At 56.8% G+C, this 17,997-nt stretch overlaps 3 protein-coding genes across 3 annotated transcripts; 1 reads left to right on the plus strand and 2 right to left on the minus strand.

Annotated features, from left to right (window-relative positions):
• Positions 1-1,049: 1,049 nt before the first annotated feature.
• Positions 1,050-7,466, plus strand: GFAP (glial fibrillary acidic protein). The gene is made up of 9 exons (XM_069786805.1): positions 1,050-1,565; positions 2,242-2,302; positions 2,516-2,611; positions 2,706-2,867; positions 3,723-3,848; positions 4,064-4,284; positions 4,488-4,531; positions 5,240-5,325; positions 5,647-7,466. The coding sequence occupies exons 1-9, from the start codon at positions 1,099-1,101 to the stop codon at positions 5,686-5,688; spliced, it is 1,305 nt and encodes a 434-aa protein (XP_069642906.1). The 5' UTR covers positions 1,050-1,098; the 3' UTR covers positions 5,689-7,466.
• A 1,180-nt stretch (positions 7,467-8,646) lies between these two features.
• Positions 8,647-10,026, minus strand: FAM187A (family with sequence similarity 187 member A). The gene has a single exon (XM_009922274.2). The coding sequence runs from the start codon at positions 10,024-10,026 to the stop codon at positions 8,782-8,784; it is 1,245 nt and encodes a 414-aa protein (XP_009920576.1). The 3' UTR covers positions 8,647-8,781.
• Positions 10,027-12,122: 2,096 nt separating this feature from the next.
• Positions 12,123-17,925, minus strand: DNAAF19 (dynein axonemal assembly factor 19). Its single transcript, XM_069786808.1, has 4 exons — positions 17,481-17,925; positions 17,124-17,436; positions 14,337-14,469; positions 12,123-12,766 (listed from the first exon to the last, which is right to left on the minus strand). The coding sequence occupies exons 2-4, from the start codon at positions 17,264-17,266 to the stop codon at positions 12,293-12,295; spliced, it is 750 nt and encodes a 249-aa protein (XP_069642909.1). The 5' UTR covers positions 17,267-17,436; positions 17,481-17,925; the 3' UTR covers positions 12,123-12,292.
• Between the last annotated feature and the right edge of the window lie 72 nt (positions 17,926-17,997).

Genomic DNA, 17,997 nt, shown 5'->3' on the forward strand with positions numbered 1-17,997 from the left:
CCCGGGGGGATGTAACATGGGGAGCGTGGGTGTGTGTGCACGTGTGTGTGCGCACACATGTGGATGTGCACGCGCGTGCATAGCAGGATGGCCGTGCATGTTGTGTATACATGGAAGGGTAGATGTGCTTCTGCAGCTCTGTGCGTGTGCATGTGCACAGGTGTTCAGGGAAAGCAGCATGCGTGTGCGGATCTGTGCACGCTGGGTGTGTGTGCACATGTATATGCAGGGGTAGGTGTGCATGTGCGTGTGCATTGGACGTGGTGTGTGTGCACATGGGCATGGAGGGATGGATGTGCATGGACATGGGTAGACATATGCGTGTATCTGTAGGTGCATGTATGCACATGTGGATGTGTGCATGCATACAAGTGGGTGCGTTATGTGCCTATATGTAGAAGTGCACATGCACGTGTGCGGATGCCTCCTTATGGGTGTGTGCGCAGGACAGGGAGGGGGTGGGGTGTGCGCACACGCATGCGGGTGTGCATGCACGGGGGTGTGTGCATGGCAGGGTGCGTGCACATGCATGCAGGCATGTGTGCACGAGGGGGTGGCCGTGCACGCGTGCACCGGAGCCTGCCTGGTGTGTCTCTCTGCCTTGAGCACCTCAGACGCTGCTGGGGCCAGGGGTGTCGTGGGGACGGGTTCCCGGGGCGCAGATACAGCCTGGGCCGTTGCAGCGGGCACCCTACAGCACCGCACCCGCCCTCGCACCCAGCACCCACAGTGCCCTGTGGCGTTGTACCCAGTCCCTCGGTGTTTACCCAGCCTTGCACCCAGCACCCACCCACCGGCTGCCCCATGGGTGCCCGTGGCCACTGCTCTGCCTCCCCCCTTGGCGTCTGCCCCAGGCTCCCCCAGGCCCTGGCAGTTCTTGCCTTGGTGGGGGGCAGGCAGTGGGCAGGGGGCCGTGCCGCGGTGCCCGGGCTGGGTGCCAGGGCGCATCCGCCGCTGCCGGGCACCACAAAGGCTGGCTTTTGTGCTGGTCCTCCGGCTCCTTGGCTGGCGGCCAGCGCGGGGGTGGCCGGCAGGGCCAGGGGCCCCCAGGCTCCATAAAACTCCCCAGGCCAGGCACATCGCACCCACCCCTTCAGCATGGAGAGCCAGCGGCTGTCCTCCTACGGCCGCCGCTTCGGCCCTGCCACCCCAGTGTACCGGGTGCTCCCCGCCAGCCCCCCAGCCCGGCTCCGGGCTCCCCGCAGCACCCAGCCAGGTCCCCGTGTGGGTGCCCGCCTGGGGTCGGGCAAGATGGACTTCTCACTGGCTGCGGCGCTCAACTCAGAGTTCAGGGAGACGCGCACCAATGAGAAGGTGGAGATGATGGAGCTCAACGACCGCTTCGCCAGCTACATCGAGAAGGTCCGGCTCCTGGAGCAGCAGAACAAGGTGCTGGTAGTGGAGCTGAACCAGGTACGGGACCAGGAGCCCTCGCGTCTGGCTGATGTCTACCAGGAGGAGCTGCGTGACCTGCGGCGCCACGTGGAGCAGTTGGCTACAGCCAAGGCCCGTCTGGAGATCGAGAGGGACAACCTCACTGAGGACCTTGGCAGTCTCCAGCAGAAGTAAGATGCTGCCCTTCTTGGGGTAGTCCTGGGGACCGAGGTGGCCACCACAACCAGGATGATGATGGGGACCAGGATGGTGATGGGGACCAGGGTGGCCACCAGGAGCAGGATGGCTCCGAGGACCAAGGTGGCCACCAGGACAGGACTGAGAGTGGCCACTGGGATGGGCATCAGGGTGACTACCAGGACCAGAGTGGCAGCAGGGACCAGGAGGGCCATCAGGGTGGTGTTGAGGGTTGTCCTGGGGCCCATGATGGTGGCGGGGCCCGTGGTGGTGGCAAGGACCTGGGACCAGAATGGGGACTGGGCTGCCCCCAGGATCAGGGTGGCCGCTAAGACAGAGACCAGGGTGGCCACCAGGACCAGGGTAGCCCGGGGGACCAAGCACTGATGGGTAGCAGGGTGGTGATGGGGACATGGGTGGCAACAGGGACAAGGATGACCCCTGGGAACAGTAAGGGGTGGTGGCACGGGATGTGGGATGGGCACAGGCACCGATGCAGTGTGCGGGTGCTGGTGCTGGTGGCGTGGGGCTGTGTCGACCCGGTGGGTCTGTCCATGGGACTGAGAGTAACAAGTAACGGCGCCAAACGAGTAACGGTGCCTAATGAGTAACGATGCTGAACGGGTAGCGATGCCAAATGACTAAGGATGCCTCTCTGCTCCGGTGCAGGCTGCAGGACGAGGTGACCCTGCGGCTGGAGGCCGAGAGCAACCTGGCTGCCTACAGGCAGGTGAGGGCAGGGGCTGGATCCTGTGTCCCCCATCCTGCACCCCAGGGGTTCAGCTCAGGGATGGGGCAGGGGTGGGACGGGGATGGGCACGGACAGACAGGAGAGGGATGGGGCAGGGATGGGCAGGAACAGGCAGGGCCAGGCAGCTCAGGAGGGAGCAGACCCAGGTGGCCAGCCCTGGGGACAGTCCCTCATGTCCCCCCGCGGTGACAGGACGTGGATGCCGCTGCCTTGGCTCGCCTGGACCTGGAGCGGCGGGTGGGGACCCTGCAGGATGAGATCGCCTTCCTCCGCAAGGTCCATGAGGAGGTAACCCCCGGGGGGACTCGGCAGGAGAGGGCCTGGGGCTTGGGGGGGCCCTGGGGCTCAGAGGGGGCCAGGCTGACCCTCGCTGTTCCCCCAGGAGCTGCGGGAGCTGCAGGAGCAGCTTGCCCGGCAGCGGGTGCACATTGAGGTGGACACGAGTAAGCCGGACCTGACGGCCGCCTTGCGCGACATCCGCAGCCAGTACGAGGCCATGGCCGCCAGCAACGTCCAGGAGACCGAGGAGTGGTACAAGTCCAAGGTGTGGTGGGAGTCGGTCACCCAATGGATGGGTGGCTTGGCTGTCCCCTCCTGGGATGTCACCTGCTTGGGGCTGGAGTTGACCACTCCAGGGTTGGGTGGCTCTGCTTGGTGGTGGTGCATGGGGTTTGGGATCCCCACTGTCCCTGCTCATGTCCCATGTCCTGGTTTGGTCCCTGTGGGGAGCAGGGATGTGTCCCCTGTGACACCCCAAGGCACCATCCCTCCCACCCACAAAGCAGGGACGTGTTCCCAGCAACACCTGCCATCAGGGATGTCCCCCGTGTCCGCTGTCCTATCACGTCAAGGGAGCAGGGACATGCCTCCACAATACGTGCCATCGGCCACGTGCTTCGTGTGCACTGTCCCTTCCACCCACGAGAGCAGGGACATGTCCCTAGCACCACGTGCCGTTACGGGCACATCCCGTGTGCGCTGTCCCTTCCTCCCATGGGAGCAGGGATGTGTCCCCACGACACATGCTGCTGGAGCCACAGCCCTCCCACAGGAGCTGGATGTCCCCAGGACACGTGCCTCTGGGGATGTCCCACATGTCCCTTCCTGCTGTGGAAACAGGGATATGTCTCCAGTGCCACACCAAGCGCATATCCCATGTGCACTGTCCCCTCCTGCCATGGGAGCAGGGACATGTCCCCAGTGACACATGGCACTGGGGACATGTCCCATGTGCACTGTCCCACCACCCCCCAGGGTCAGGGACATTTCTCCGCGCCACATGCTACTGGGGCCATATCCCTCCTGTGGAGCAGAGGAGGGTCATGTCCCCACGCCATGTGCCACCAGGACATATACCTGCCACGTGGTCCCATCCCATGGCACATGTCCCCCCACCCAGTTTGCAGACCTGACAGATGCGGCCGCCCGGCACGCGGAGGCCCTGCGCGCAGCCAAGCAGGAGGCCAATGAGTACCGGCGCCAGCTCCAGGCCCTCACCTGTGACCTGGAGGCTCTGCGGGGTTCGGTAGGTGATGGCTGTGGGGTGCAAGGGGGTGGGGACATGGCCTCGGGGAGCTGCCACCACCATGGGGTTCTCTGGCACAGCAGTGGGGACCACCACCCAATGCTGGGGGAATGGCTGGTCCCCAAGGATGGGAGATGGATGGGGACTGTGGAGAGGCCCTAGGTCCTGGGAGAAGGTGGCCATGGAGGGCGTCACGTCCCCTCGTGGTCCCCCAGAACGAGTCCCTGGAGAGGCAGCTGCGGGAGCTGGAGGAGCGCTACGCCCTGGAGACGGCCGGCTACCAGGACACGGTGGTACGGCTGGAGGAGGACATCCGCAGCCTCAAGGAGGAGATGGCCCGGCACCTGCAGGAGTACCAGGATCTGCTCAACGTCAAGCTGGCCCTCGACATTGAGATTGCCACATACCGCAAGCTGCTGGAGGGCGAGGAAAGCAGGTGAAGGCAAAGCTGCGGCTCGATCCTGCCCCCTCCCCATCCCCAGCCATGCCCCAAACCAAGGCCAAATCCTCATGGTCCCTCTGGGGTGTCCAGCTCGGTTGGGGACCACCCTCCAGCCTCCTGCCCCAGCCCTGGGCAGGGTGGAGCTGGTGGGCAGCAGGACCCTGTGCTCTTCCCAATGCCCCCTGTTGCTCCTGCAGGATCACTATCCCTGTGCAGAGCTTCTCCAACCTGCAGATCCGAGGTAAGGCTGTGGCCACCTGTGGGGTGGGTTGGGGGGTGGGAGGGCAGGATGGTTGCACAAGCAGGGGTGGCTTCTGGTGGCTCCATGGGGGACATGCCATTTTGGCCATCCCTACCCCATCCAGAGGGATCAGGAGGTTTTCCTCTGAATCTCAAGGAACCAGGATTCCTGGGTTCTCCCAAGATGGGGGGAGGAGTGTGCCATGGCCACATCCCCAAGGCTGAGCATGTCCCCAAGGCCAATGACATCCCCAAGACTGACCATATCACCATGTCCATAGTGCCAGCCACATCCCCAAGGCCAATTGTGTTCCCCAGTGCCAACTGTATCCCCAAGAACAACCCTGTCTGCAAGCCCAATCACATCCTAAAGCCACCCATGTCCCTATGGCCAAACACATGCCCATGGCCAACCACATCTCTAAAGCCAAACATGTCCCCAGTGCCAACTGTGTCCCCAAGGCTAGTCACATCCCCAAGCCAGCCACATCCCCAAGGCCAATCATGTCCCCAATCGCATCCCCAAGCCAACCATGTCCCTGAGGCCAATGGTGTCCCTGAGGCTGGTCATGTCCCCAGGGCTGCTGTCTCCCATGGTTCAGGGCTTTCCAGCCCAACCTGTTTCCTTTGGGCCCCTCCACTTGTGTGTAGCTGGAAGGGCTATACCCCAGGCACCAGGTCACCACCATGTCCTGCCCGTGTCCCCTAGAGACCAGCCTGGATGCTAAATCTGTGTCAGAAGCCCATCTGAAGAGGAGCATCGTGGTCAAAACTGTGGAGACCAGAGATGGAGAGGTAGGAAGTCCTCATCCGTGTCACCCATGCTGCCTTCCCTCCACCCCCGCCTTCCCATGGGGTGTCCCTAAGGGGGTCACTCATCATGCACATGGGGCCACCATCCCTCAGCCCTGGGAGCAGCCCAGGCAGGGAGCCAGTGATCCCAGTGCCCTGAGAGCACAGCGTGAACTGGCTGTGGACCATGGTGGAGCTGAGCCTGGCAGCTCATAGAGAAAACCATCCCTGTCCCCATCCCCAAGCTCAATCAGAGCCCAGGCAGGCTCAGCCGGGGAGAAGAGCCTGATCCTGGGGTGATGGTCCCTCTCCCTCTGTCTCCAGGTGATCAAGGAGTCCAAGCAGGAGCACAAGGAGGTGGCATAGGGTGGGCGAGCCACAGCAGCCACACGCTTGTAGCTGTAGCTCCGTAGGTCCTGTCCGATGCTGCGAGGGAGCCCCACGGCCAGGCATGGGTCGCGGGAGGAGCTGGTGGTGCTTTGTCAGGGACCATCTCCCTCTCATCAGCCCCTTGCCTATCCCACGTTGCCCCGTGCCCCAGGGACCCCACTGACACCCTGTTTAGGGCTGGCTGTCAGCAAAGCAGCTGTCTGACCAGGCACTGTGTGGGGAGGGGATGGGCAATACCCAGGGGACGTGAGCAGTACCGGCCAGAGCCAAGCTCCCCTGCCGGGTTGCTACCACATCCCCATGGCACAGAGGGGCCAGCAGTTTTGGGGTTGTGCCCACGCCCACCCTGGGTCTCTGGCTCGTCAATGGCCAGGGAGAGAGTCAGTCCTGTTCCGATCTCCATGCACTGGTCAGACAAGACGGTGGTGCCAAGAGCATTTCTCCCTGCATCCCACCTTGCTGCCCTCTCTCTGGTCTGGGAGGCCACCCTGAATCTCCCCAGTGTACCCAGCCCTTGAGCACCCTTGGGGTGGGGGGCTGCAGGGTGCAAGGTAGCAGCTGGTGAGGGATATTTCCCCATCACCAAGCATTGGGTGGGCTTAGCCAAGAGGCACGGGCAGGAGGAAGGGGAGGATGGAGAGGGAGGGTGCTGTCAGGATGGTGTCAAAGGGTGATGAGATGGGGATAATGAGGGGTTCCTGGGGACACTGGGGTGTCCAGGGTGGTTTGTGGGGCCAGAGCAGTGGTGGGCAAAGCAGGCTGGGTGGCCTCAAGGGTTTCTCCTGGCACAGAGCTATGGGGCTGTTCTGACCCCCACTGGGTGTCTGCCACCAAGGTGTCCCCATCACCGTAGTGGGGAAAAACAGTCCTGAGTGGCTCGTGGTGAGGGGCGACCCACAGCCGTGCATCTGGCCCCTCACCTGGAGGGGTCCCACGCAGGTGAAAATGGAGAGGAGGGGAGTGCCGAGAAGGAGGAGGAGGAGGGTGTTGGGGCACCCGCGGGTGTTCTCACAGTAGGAGGTGCCTCCCGCACCCCAGGAGTGATGGGGAAGGACAAACAGAGCCATCTTAATTCTGCCTGTCCCTCCTGGGGTCACACTAGGAGCCAGGAGGACGGGGGACCGGGGCTGTCCCCAGTCACAATCCCTGCCACGCATGGAGCCCAAGCCCACCCTCCGCATGGGCATTCAAGATGGGGTTGGAAGAAATCCCTTGTTCCTGGGCTCCACGTGGCCCTGTCCCCCATCTATCCTCCCGTGCTCCCCCCAGACCAGCACATGCCACCGGCCCACCCAGGACCATTGCCCAGCCTGGTGCTTGCCCGCAGCCCCTGTCCCCACCTTCGATTTAGCTACTGACCACAAGCGAAACCTGCCCTGATGCCACCTAACGTAGGAGCAATGACCCAGCGGCAATTCCTGTACCCCGTAAGCCCTTTGGGATGAGCACATGGGATGCCACTTGGATGCCATCCCCCCTGTCCCCTCTGTCCCCCTCATCGCTCAGGTGCTGAGCATGCTTTGCAGCTACCGACTCCAGAATGGCCAGTCCCGGGGGCAGGAGATGTTATAGGAAACCTGGGTGCTGCCCAGGTTTGGCATCTGGAGTGGGATGGCAGGGGCCCAAGGGGCTTGGTCCCCCTGCGAGCAGCCTCCGGTTGGAGCTTTGCAGCCCACGTTGCTACTGAATTAATGCACTAACGCCCGCAGCAGCTTGAGATGAGAAATAAAGCTAATGCAAGTGCTGTGCTTCCACGGTCATGCCTGCAACCTGCCTCTCCGCAGCCAGTGCTGTGGGTTATTTGGGATTAGCTGGGGTGGCGAAGCCCTTCGGGAGCCCAAACCGAGCTCAAAGTTGCCAGGGGACTCAAGCTCAGTGCTGTACCCCAAGGCATGGCCAACACTTCATGGGCCAACACCCATAAAGGACTGCAACGCAGGGGAGAGGGGTGCAGGAATAACCCCTCCAAGAACCAGCAGCTGGGCAGTGGGGTGGGAGAGATCCCCTTCCCAGGAGGGAGGGAGGGGAAACAGGGATCTGCTCGGGGTTCTTCAACCTCAAACCCAGCTCCTTCCCCACACAAACCCCTGCTGCGGCTCCTGGGAAGCTCCTGGGATTGCCTGCAGCTGTTAGGACTGATGGTGGATTTGAGATCCTGCGCATCATCTACATGGTTCAAGTGCCTGAGCATCACTGGGCCCCCCAGTGCTGCCCTCCTGGACAGCAGGATTTCTCTTGGGAAAGCTGGAATCCCCAAGCCACATCCTTGAAAAAAGGAGTGGAGATGAGCTCCATGGGGAATTCCTGCTCCACACTGAGGAGCAAGCAAGTGGCCACCTAAACCCTACAGAGATGCCATCCTCTTTGGAGGACATGCATATTAATTTTTTCGGGCACAAATATTGACTCGTAAGTCTGTGCTGAGTTGGGCGAGTTAAGTAACACAACCAAAAACCAGAGAAATTTCTGAAGAAAATCACCAGATTAATTTCAAAAATATTTTTTTTCCTGAAAAGATGCTTAAACCAAAATCTAAAAAAATGGGTTTGCTCCAGCTAAGGAGCTCAAAGGAACATTGAATGTTCTGAAATGTTGGCACTCGAAGTTCTCAGCAGTGAAAAAAAGTTAAAAAAAAAAGGGTAAGAAAAGCAAGAATTAATTGGATTAAAATAGTTTGGTGTATCTTTTTAGCAGCCTCTTAGAAAAACAGCTCAAATAAATCACTGATGGAGTTTGAGAACTCTGTAGAGCTTGGCCAGAAGATCTTGCAACAACTCCAAGCATTCTTTTAAGAACGACTATATTGAGCTTAAAACCCCACCGCAAGCCAGCGGCAGAGCCAGGAACAAATCGTGGCAGTGTGAAATCCCTGCCTGTCCCTACTAAGCCGTGCCAATGTGCAGCACGGGGAGTTTTCCACATCAGTCCTCACTGTCACGCTCTTGACCAAAAGGGAGGATGAGCAGGTGCTGGCAGCATTTTCATTTCTAATGATCAGGACATTAGAAATTTCTAACGGGAGGATGATCTGAGGTGTAAAAGTGACCCATCAGGGCTGTTGTGGAGATGCTATGTTCTGGCAGGGCACCTGAACACTCGCCAGCAGCAGCGGCACACGTGGATGACGATGAAGATGATGCTGATGAGGACATAGCTCATGCCGATGGTCTTGACAGCGTACAATGTCTCAGGATCGTCAAGTTTCCGCCGGCGCCGGTGCTGGTAGATCACGCTGAGCCGGAAGCCGGCCACCATCTCACCCTCCCGCCAGCAGAAGTAGGTACCTCGATCACTGACTCGGACCCGCTGGATGTGCAGGTGGTTTCCGTGGTCAATGAAGACCCGCATGCTCTTGTTGACACCGACAAGGTAGCGGGAGCGGTAGAGCCGGATGGAGTCCTTGTCCCAGGCCACAGCATGCTCAGGCCGGGCTCCTGGGCACGCAATGATCAGGCCACTTCCAGTGGGCTGCTGGTGAAACTGCGTGGGGACGCGGGGCAGCCAGGGCTTCTCACCCAGCTTGGAAATGACATTGGAGATGGCCTGCACACCTTCCTCGGGGACCTCCTCTTTCAGGCAAGGGGTCAGGCAGCTTCGGATGGCCACCTCAGGTCTCCGGAGGCGGCCAGGGCGCTGGATATTTGCAGGGACAGCTCTTGAGCCACAGGACGTGACGTTGGGCACAGCGGTGCGGTATCGGGGATGCAGCTGGGTGCTCTGTATGTAGCAGAGCCCGATCCGCCGCTGCTCGCCTCTCACCCCACAGCGGTCGCATCTGGTCCAGTCCCAGAAGGTGGTGAAGAGGCTGAAAAGCTTCCTTGTGTAGTCATCCTGGACGTGCTGGCCTCTGTCCACAAAAGCCACCGTGATGTGCTTGGTGGGCTGCACGTCCACATCGTAGCCATAAAAGAAGTCCCCTTTCTTAGTGCCACACAGGTAGTGTCCCGAGTCCGTCACCTGGGCTCGGAAGACAATGAGACTGAACATCCGGATACTGAAACGCTTCAGCACATCACTGCCCGTGTGGATATGGCCCGAGTCGACAACCACGGTGCCAGCAAAGTCCGTCAAGACTGTGGTTTCATGGCTGCCCATATTCTTCTGGAAGTACCAGATGACAGAAGAGACCTCTTCGGGCTTGCAGTTGCAAGGGAGTTCGAAGGTCATGTCAGCCAAATAAGCAGCATTGTCAAACATCAGGAAAGCAGGACAAGCCATTCTCTTGAACACATCTCCTTTCTCTTCAATCGCAAAAGCATGGAGAACACCTACCAGGCAGAGGAGAATGGCGGCTCCCAGCAGCCTCATCTCCATCACACCGGGCGGTCTCTGCAGTCAGCAGAACTCAGCCACTGCGTCCTCAGCGGGGACAGCAGGAACCCGCACATGGGGTTAGCAGTGCCAGCGCCGGGCAGCGACGATGCACACTCAAGCCTGCTTGCCAAAGGTGGGGTTTGCAAATGACCCCCCGCCTGCAGTGCACGTGCTGACAGCAGGGATCAAACAGCGGCTGAAATATCCCATCCCAGCTGCTGGGAAGTGCTCTGTCCCCGCTCCGAGGGCAGGCTGTTCCCTGGGACACAGACTCTAGAACCTTTCCTCTCACCCAGCTGCTCTAGAGTGTTGTTGTCCGTGCCCCAGACAACAAGTGGGCAGGTCATTTGTGCAGCACAGCTGCAGAGGAAAGATGATGGGAAGCGTGGTGGGAACAAGGGAACTGCTGCCATCTTCTTGAAAGACTCATGTGCAGTAAATGTTAATTATTGCTCTGACCCCTGTAAGCACAACTAACCCAGAGAAGACTCTCCTCCGACGGCAGCTGACCTCCTCCGACGGCAGCTGACCTCCATAGCCCAGAAGAAGAGGTTTCAAACATAGTATTTATACTTCTACATCCTCCCTGTTGGCTTTCCAAGGGTTTGTGTGCTGAAGTCCTTCCACACAGGTAATGTTTGAGATGCCCCCTCTCTGAGTGATCAAGGGAGGCTTTTTGTTCACATCACCCTTGCCTGGGCTGATGCTGCAACCAACCCTGGAGGCCTTAAATGCATCTCTCCTACAGTGAAGGTGAGCCATTTGCTCCCCACTGACTCTGGCTGGACCTTCAGCTCAGCTATTGGCACTACTTGAGCAGACGCTCAGGTCAGACCATGAACCAACTGATTGAGAAACTGATCCTAGCTGGTCTAACAGCCCATCCTCCCATAAATATTCACACAACCTCTCCCATACTTCATTTCTCCTTAGTCTTCTCACCAAACCATGGGGATTTTGCCTTTCCCCAACTGATGGGGATACAGCAGGCTGCTCCCATCCTTGACTTAGGATGTGAATGCAAGCCCTGAGCCTTGAGACTGCTGAAAGCACTATGCCTGTTCCCACCAGTGCTGTAACTGTCATGCCGGGGCTGTTCCTGCATCAACATCCTCCATCCTGACCTTGGGTAGCTCCAGGATCTTCTTGTTTTGTTTAAGACTTCAGTTCTCAGCTTTCTGCTAATCCTCAGGTTTGCAAGTGTTATGTGAAGGCAAAAGGAATGGCATTCACAACAGATTGCAGGGACACACATGTCCCCAGAATAGATGCCACAAAACCCAACATTCAAGTGCCAGGCCTCAGAGATTAATCTGAAGCCTGCAATTAGGTGCCTAGTGGTTTCTACAGAGAATGTGGGAGAGGGATGGTTATAGTCTGCCAGTGTGATTCTACCTTTTGCTCTGCTAGATGGGTTTTGGAATAAAATGGACCTGACAGTTGTTTCCGAGCTGATTTCAAGGCAGTCTGAGCAATGTACACCAGGCTGCTCAGCATGCTTGGGAGAAGCTTGAGGATCCTCCCAGACCAGAACAAGAGAGCTTGGTGGATAGGTGCAGAGCTGTGCCATATGAGGGCCTCTCTGCTCTGCAGCCAAAACAGAAGTGCGACTCAATTTAGACATGGTATTAGGCAGCTCTGGAGAGTCTCTTTGTTGGACTGATGCCTGTCAGTTCCTTCTAAATTTCAGTTTATGTGGAATTTCAGCAAACCAGATAGTGTCCGAGATCATAGGACCATGAGGTGACAGGATCTCTGAGGTTTACCCCATGCCCTGCTGTTTGAGGTAAAATAATAATAAAATAGCTGGTTCGATCAGTCCCAGATATATCACCTTGCACAGCATTTCCACCTTTCTCAGCCCATTCTACCTTCAGTGGCTGCATGGTTAAACATCCAGTGTCATTGATTACATTTCTTAAATCCCCTGAGTGACAACAGATAGAGATGAAAAAGGGAAGGGACCATTTAGTTTTGGTTTCTCCTTCAAAAATACCAGCCAGTTTTTTCTTTCTCTCAGTTGTTCTCCTCGTCTAAAAGATTCTCACAGAGCCATTCTGTGAGGACACCCTGCCCCAGAGATCACAACACAGTACTCTTGGTAACTAAATTTTATTTGTGCGAAACTATTGCTCTGGGTGGCTCCCAGTACAGAGAAAAATGTACAGCAATGCTCCATAAGTATCCAATTATCCATCTTGCACAAAGTCAAGCTTTGAGCCTCTTTTGCACTTTGTTTCTGCATGACCCTGGTGCTTCTGCTCCTTCAGTTGACCTGGTAACATTCCATCAGCTCCATCACTATCCTTTCCTTCTCGGCTTCCTTTTGCAAGCTGGTGTCCCTGAGGTGGGCTTCCCTCCTTGCTTCACAACCAGCTGGGCTGCTGGGACGGCCAGCAGTCCAATAATCCCTGCTCATGCTCTGCAGCTTCCTAAACAAATCCCTGCTGCTCTCCTTCTCTGACTCACTCAGAAGATCCACGTTTAACCCAAAGCGCTTGGTGCCCGAAAGGCTCTGTAAGATCTGAAGGATGGCATCTCTGTCTTCATGACAGACATTCTCTGCCAGCACCGTAAGGAATTCACCCAGGAGGCCAAAGCCTAAGTCAGTCTGAAAGATTCTGCCCAAGGCCTTCCCTCCGAGTTTAAGTAAAAATTGGTATTTTTCTTTTCCACTTTTTAAGCATCTGCACCAATCTCTGTAAAATTCAGCAGAGGTTCCAGGCAGTTGATCCAGTTCCTGAAGGAAAAAATAGTTGCCCAGTTCCTTTTGTTTTATTCCCACTTGAAGATTTTTACCCCCACCCCCCCCGCCCCATCAACCTGTAGATGGCTGAGATGTTTTTAATACAGGCTTTGATAGCACAAAGAGCTGCATAAAGCTTGTGAGGTGGCAAAACATAAAGAAATACCGGGTTCCTCAAGCCCCATAGAAACTAGAGAACTTCACAGGAAAATAATGGAGGTATGGATGAGACATGAAACACAGCGTGGATGAACACAGACCAGGAGTGGAGTAACCCCAACCCTAACCAGAACCAGGCACGCTGCCCAGTCTGGATCCACCATCACTGCTCAGGAAGGGATCTCCTGGAAATCAGGGTAGTTCAGTGAAAAACTCTGCTCCATCTCAGGCACTGTGAGGCAAATCAAAGGAGTGAGGAAATAAAAGATATGAGATGTAAAACCCAGAAAATATGCAGATGGCCCTAACACACTGTCTCGTAACATACTGCATTCGTATGGGTCTGTGGCAGAGAGCTTGCACTAAAAGAGAGCCAAGCTCAATGTGGCATCTCCAGATAAAAGGAAATCCTGTTTTATACAATATGTAATTGAACTGCTGAACTCATCATCGCTGACTTAACTGGCGCACAGACTGAAGGAGGATTAAAATGTTTAGGCTTTTATACAGATAGTGAGAACAAGGCACAGCATCATCAGGCTGTGTCTAAACACAAAATGGAGAAGCCCTGGAGATCAGAGCCCAAGCGCTAACAGGATTAGGAACAGAATTTGCTCTGGGGAGATCATTGCTCAGTCCAAGAAAACACAAAGCTGCCTAGAAGAGCTGCAAAAAGATCTCATAATAAGCAGGCAAATGAAATTCAGTGTCAAAAAAATCCATGAGAAACATCCCCAGCTACAAGTCCAGTGATTAGGACTCTCCAGCATGGGCAGAGTCCACTCAAGGGGGGCAGGACAGATGTCACTTAAATCACAAATGACCTGCCTAGAAAATGTTTAGTCACTGTATCCCACAAGCGAAGAACTAAGGAGCATCCAGAGAACTCATCGGGCAGCAGGTTTAAAACAAAGTAGCACTTTTCCATACCATGCATAATTAAACCCCGGGGTGAAAAAGAACTGGCTATGTTCACAGAAGATCTGCGGTCTGTGCCTATTAAACGTGGTGATCCAGATGCACAACCCTGGCTTTCAGTCTCTAAACTGCAGCCAGCTGGAAGAGTGCAGTCAAGGGAGGGCACTCTTCCCCAAGAATCTGTTACTGGCCACCATCAGAGGCAGGGTATTGGGAGCTCTGGTCTGATGCTGTGCAGCTGGTCTTAGATTCCCACAGGGGTGAAGCAGACTCTTCTTGAGGCAGCTGGTGCAAGCCCTTATCAGATGCAAAGTAGGGGCCAAGACTGAACCCTGTAGTTATCTAAACACCAAAGTTCCTGGGGACTTTGAGGGCTTAATCACATGTAGAGATATTTCTGAAGAACTCTCACATTTTAAAATAATACACAAATTATTCTGGAGTAATTTTTACATGTGGACAAAGTCCTGGAAAGCATATCCCTCACCTGGGGTATTTCCACGTCGCTGGCTTGTGTGGCCTTGGTCTGGGCTGCACAGGGATTCCACAGCACGTTCCTCCTCTTACCCATCTTGTCCTTTTTCTCTAGGGGCTTCAGGTGTGATGCCAACACAATGTTCCTGCAGGCAACAAGAAGGGGATGGGATACTTAGCAAGATCAAGTACTCTGAGGCTTCAAGCTTCTTCTCTGAGGCAATTTCTGAGTTTGGGCCGCCTGTATCATCCAGAGGGATCTTGACAGGCTGGAGGAGTGGGACCATGTGAACCTCATGAACTTTGACAAGGCAAAGTGCAAGGTCCTGCACGTGGGTTGGGGCAATCCCCAATATCAGCACAGACTTGGGGATGGAAGGATTGAGAGCAGCTCTGTGGAGAAGGGCTTGGGGATACTGGCTGTTGAAAAATTGGCCATGAGGCAGCAATGGGCGCTTGTAGCTCAGAAAGCCAATAGTATCCTGGGCTGCATCAAAAGCAGCGTGGCCAGCAGGTCGAGGGAGGTGATTCTGCCCCTCTGCTCTACTCTGGTGAGACTCCCCCCCAGAGCACTGCATCCAGCTCTGGGGTCCTCAGCACAGGAAAGACATGGACCTGTTGAAACGGGTCCAGAGGAAGCACAGAAATGGTCCAAGGGCTGGAACAGCTCTGCTATGGGGAGAGGCTGAGAGAGTTGGGGTTGTTCATCCTGGAGAAGAGAAGGCTCCAGGAAGACCTTACTGCATCTCTTCAGTACTTAAAGGGGGCTTAAAAGAAAGACAGAGAAAGACTTTCTACCAGGGCCTGTAGTGACAGCACAAGGGGCAATGGTTTTTGACTGACAGAGGGAAGGTTTAGATGGGACATAAGGAAGAAATGTTTTACAATGAGGGTGGTGGGACACTGGAAGAGGTTGTCCAGAGAAGCTGTGGATGCCCCATCCCTGGAAGTGTCCCAGGCCAGGTTGGATGGGGCTTTGAGCAACCTGGTCTAGTGGCAGATGTCCCTGCCCATGGCAGGGGTTGGACTGGATGATCTTTAAAGGTCTTTCCCAACCCAAATCATTCTGTCATTCTGTGATTCTATCAAACAAGACTGGGGTTCAAATGAGATCATAAAGCATCAGAGATGGGTCAGAGGAAAACAGAAGATATTGCACAGGGCACTTGACAGGCACATCCTCCTCACACACCCAGTGTTAATTCAATTGTTAGGACCAATGAAGCAGGAATTTCCCCATAGGCTGCAGCACCATGGTTCCTCCCCAGCATGGGGAATTGTGCACTCCCCAGGAGCTGGGCATTTCCACCCAACAGTTGTTCCAGAGCCAAAGCCTGAGGAACTGGTAGGACATTTCTTCCTCCTGCATTTTTCTTACACTATGCTGAAGTTTCTGTGGCTTTGGGACTTCCAGAGGAAAGACCCTAAATTCTGACAGCACCTAGGGACTGTTCTGTAGCTTGCAGCACGCTGGGAAGGTTTGTTTTTGTAGATTCATTTGAATTCAGCATCTTATTACACTGACATCTGTAACTAACTACAGCAGCCTGGACTCGGTGGCTCACATGGTTCCTCTCATCCCATGGGATGAATCCCTGTAGTTAATCCTCCCAATAATGGGCAGGAGATCTTTGAAGGGGTCCAGCTCTCTGCTCCTATGCTAGTGTGGACTATAGGACTGAAGACACTGCACCCACAGAGAGAAGCTGCTTCATTACCTCCCTCAGATTACTTCTACCATTACCAATACACTGATAAAACAGCTTAAAATCATTCAGGAATCCTTTTATAGGGACTGGCGAGAAGGTTGGGGGAGAAAATGCCATTTTAAAGTGTTTTCCTGCCTTTCAAGGATCAGACGACGTGACCAAATGCAGGTGGAGATGAAGCCATGAATGAAATTTGATCTAGTCCCATGTAAGTCTACCAAGGGGTGGTCGAAGTCCTGGATCCACCTACAGATCTGTCGTGGATGTCAAGGGACAGGGACTTCCCCAGATGGATCTATAGGTGGATCCAGGACTTTGGTGGGCGTTGGGAGTGCCCTGCGCTACCTCTGTGGAACATCCCTGCCATCCCCAGGCCACAAACCTTCTCCCAAACCACCTTGGACAAAGCAGTGATGGGTTTTGGAGCACAAACATGCTGGGCAGGGTGCACGGGGACACACGTCACCCTCTTCTTCTGCACCAGCACCACGGCATGGGGCATGTGGGGAGGAAAGGGAGGGCAGGGCAGACTGACAGGGCTTGGAGGGTGGGTGTTGTGCCTGGGAATGGGGAGAGAGGACAGCATGCCGGAAAGGGGATAGCATGCCATCCCACAGCTTGGCCACCATGAGGACCTGCCCCGGAGCTGGCTGTTCTGGGTAGCAACAGCTGAGACCTTAGCCCACACACGTCAACCTGATGATTTTTTGGGGGCAAATCTTAAACAAGGATGAGTTTCTGTCCCACCAGAGCTCCGTGCCACGGGGCCTTCGTCTTTTTGGGAATCCCAAAGCTGGGTTTGCTGCCCTGTCAAGCCATGCTCATGGTCGCCTGGAGCAGAAAGCACAGATAATCAGCTCAATCCTCTCTCAGAGCAAGGTTTGAGCTCAAAACTTGCTGGGTGACCTTGTCTCTTAAGAGGTCCCAGAATTGGAGCTCCAAAAGAACGAGCTCCAAAACTCACCCATGAGGTTGGGTCAGCCCTGTGGCAGGAGCACCCGGCACTGAGCAAAGCTTTGGTGTTGACGAAGGCCTTTGGGGTAGGGAAGCACCTGAATCCGCCCCCCTGCCCCAGGCGTCCCCCGACAGACCTGAACTCCTCGTAGGAGGCGACGCGCTGGCGCATGGCCCGCAGCTTGGCGTCGTTCTCCCTCTCCCGCCTCTCATCAGCCGCCACCGCCTCCTGCAGCTCCCGCTCCAGCACCCTGGGGTCGAGGGCTCCATCCGCCTCCATCCCGGCCCTGCCACCGACCGGGACCGCGGGCAGGTGGGGCGCAGGGACCCCCAGCAGGGATCTGGCAGAGACCTGAGACCTGTGGGGACAGGGGGTAACGCGGGAGACGGGGCCACCCCTGGGTGCACGGGGATCCCACTCCTGTCGTGACAGCCCTGCCGGGGCTGGCCCTGGGCACCCTGCTCCTGTCGTGACAGCCCTGCCTGGGCTGGACTCAGAGACCCCACTCCTGTCACAAGTCCTGCCAGGACTGGTCCCCGAGACCCCGCTCCTGTCCTGACAACCCCACTCTTATCGTGATAGTGCTGCCAGGGCTGGCCCGGGGGACTCCACTCCTATTGTGACAGCTCTGCCAGGCCACGGACATGGATGGCAACTGGGAACCTCACTCCTATCGCGACAGCCCCGCCGAGCCCCGACACACCTTTGGCCCCGGTCTCTATCGAGACAGCCCCGGCGGGCCACGCGCACCGCTGGCCCCTGGGGCCCCTCCTTCAGTCGCGACAGCCCCGGCGGGCCACGCGCACCACCGGCCCCTGGGACCCCTCCCTCTATCGCGACAGCCCCGCCGCCCCCAGCCGAGCTGCCGCCGCCGCCGCGCGCGCGCCCCTCCCGTCGCCATAGCGACCGGGCAGCGCACGCGAGGCCCCGGCGGGGCTGCCCCGGCCGCGCCTGACAGAACCGACCCCGCCGCCCCGCGCGGTCCCGCCCGGCCCGCGGCCACCGAGACC

The sequence above is a fragment of the Haliaeetus albicilla genome, chromosome 7 (assembly GCF_947461875.1).
Source record: "Haliaeetus albicilla chromosome 7, bHalAlb1.1, whole genome shotgun sequence".
Lineage (NCBI taxonomy): Eukaryota > Metazoa > Chordata > Aves > Accipitriformes > Accipitridae > Haliaeetus > Haliaeetus albicilla.

Excerpts from the sequence above, each read along its gene's own strand:
- GFAP (XM_069786805.1), top strand. The coding sequence starts at position 1,099 with ATGGAGAGCCAGCGGCTGTCCTCCTACGGCCGCCGCTTCGGCCCTGCC. Across the intron at positions 2,303-2,515 it reads ACCTGGCTGCCTACAGGCAG|GACGTGGATGCCGCTGCCTT; the intron begins GTGAGGGCAGGG and ends CCGCGGTGACAG. Across the intron at positions 5,326-5,646 it reads TGGAGACCAGAGATGGAGAG|GTGATCAAGGAGTCCAAGCA; the intron begins GTAGGAAGTCCT and ends CTCTGTCTCCAG.
- FAM187A (XM_009922274.2), bottom strand. The coding sequence starts at position 10,026 with ATGGAGATGAGGCTGCTGGGAGCCGCCATTCTCCTCTGCCTGGTAGGT.
- DNAAF19 (XM_069786808.1), bottom strand. The coding sequence starts at position 17,266 with ATGGAGGCGGATGGAGCCCTCGACCCCAGGGTGCTGGAGCGGGAGCTG. Across the intron at positions 14,470-17,123 it reads GCCTCCTACGAGGAGTTCAG|GAACATTGTGTTGGCATCAC; the intron begins GTCTGTCGGGGG and ends TGTTGCCTGCAG. Across the intron at positions 12,767-14,336 it reads GCGACGTGGAAATACCCCAG|GAACTGGATCAACTGCCTGG; the intron begins GTGAGGGATATG and ends TTTTTCCTTCAG.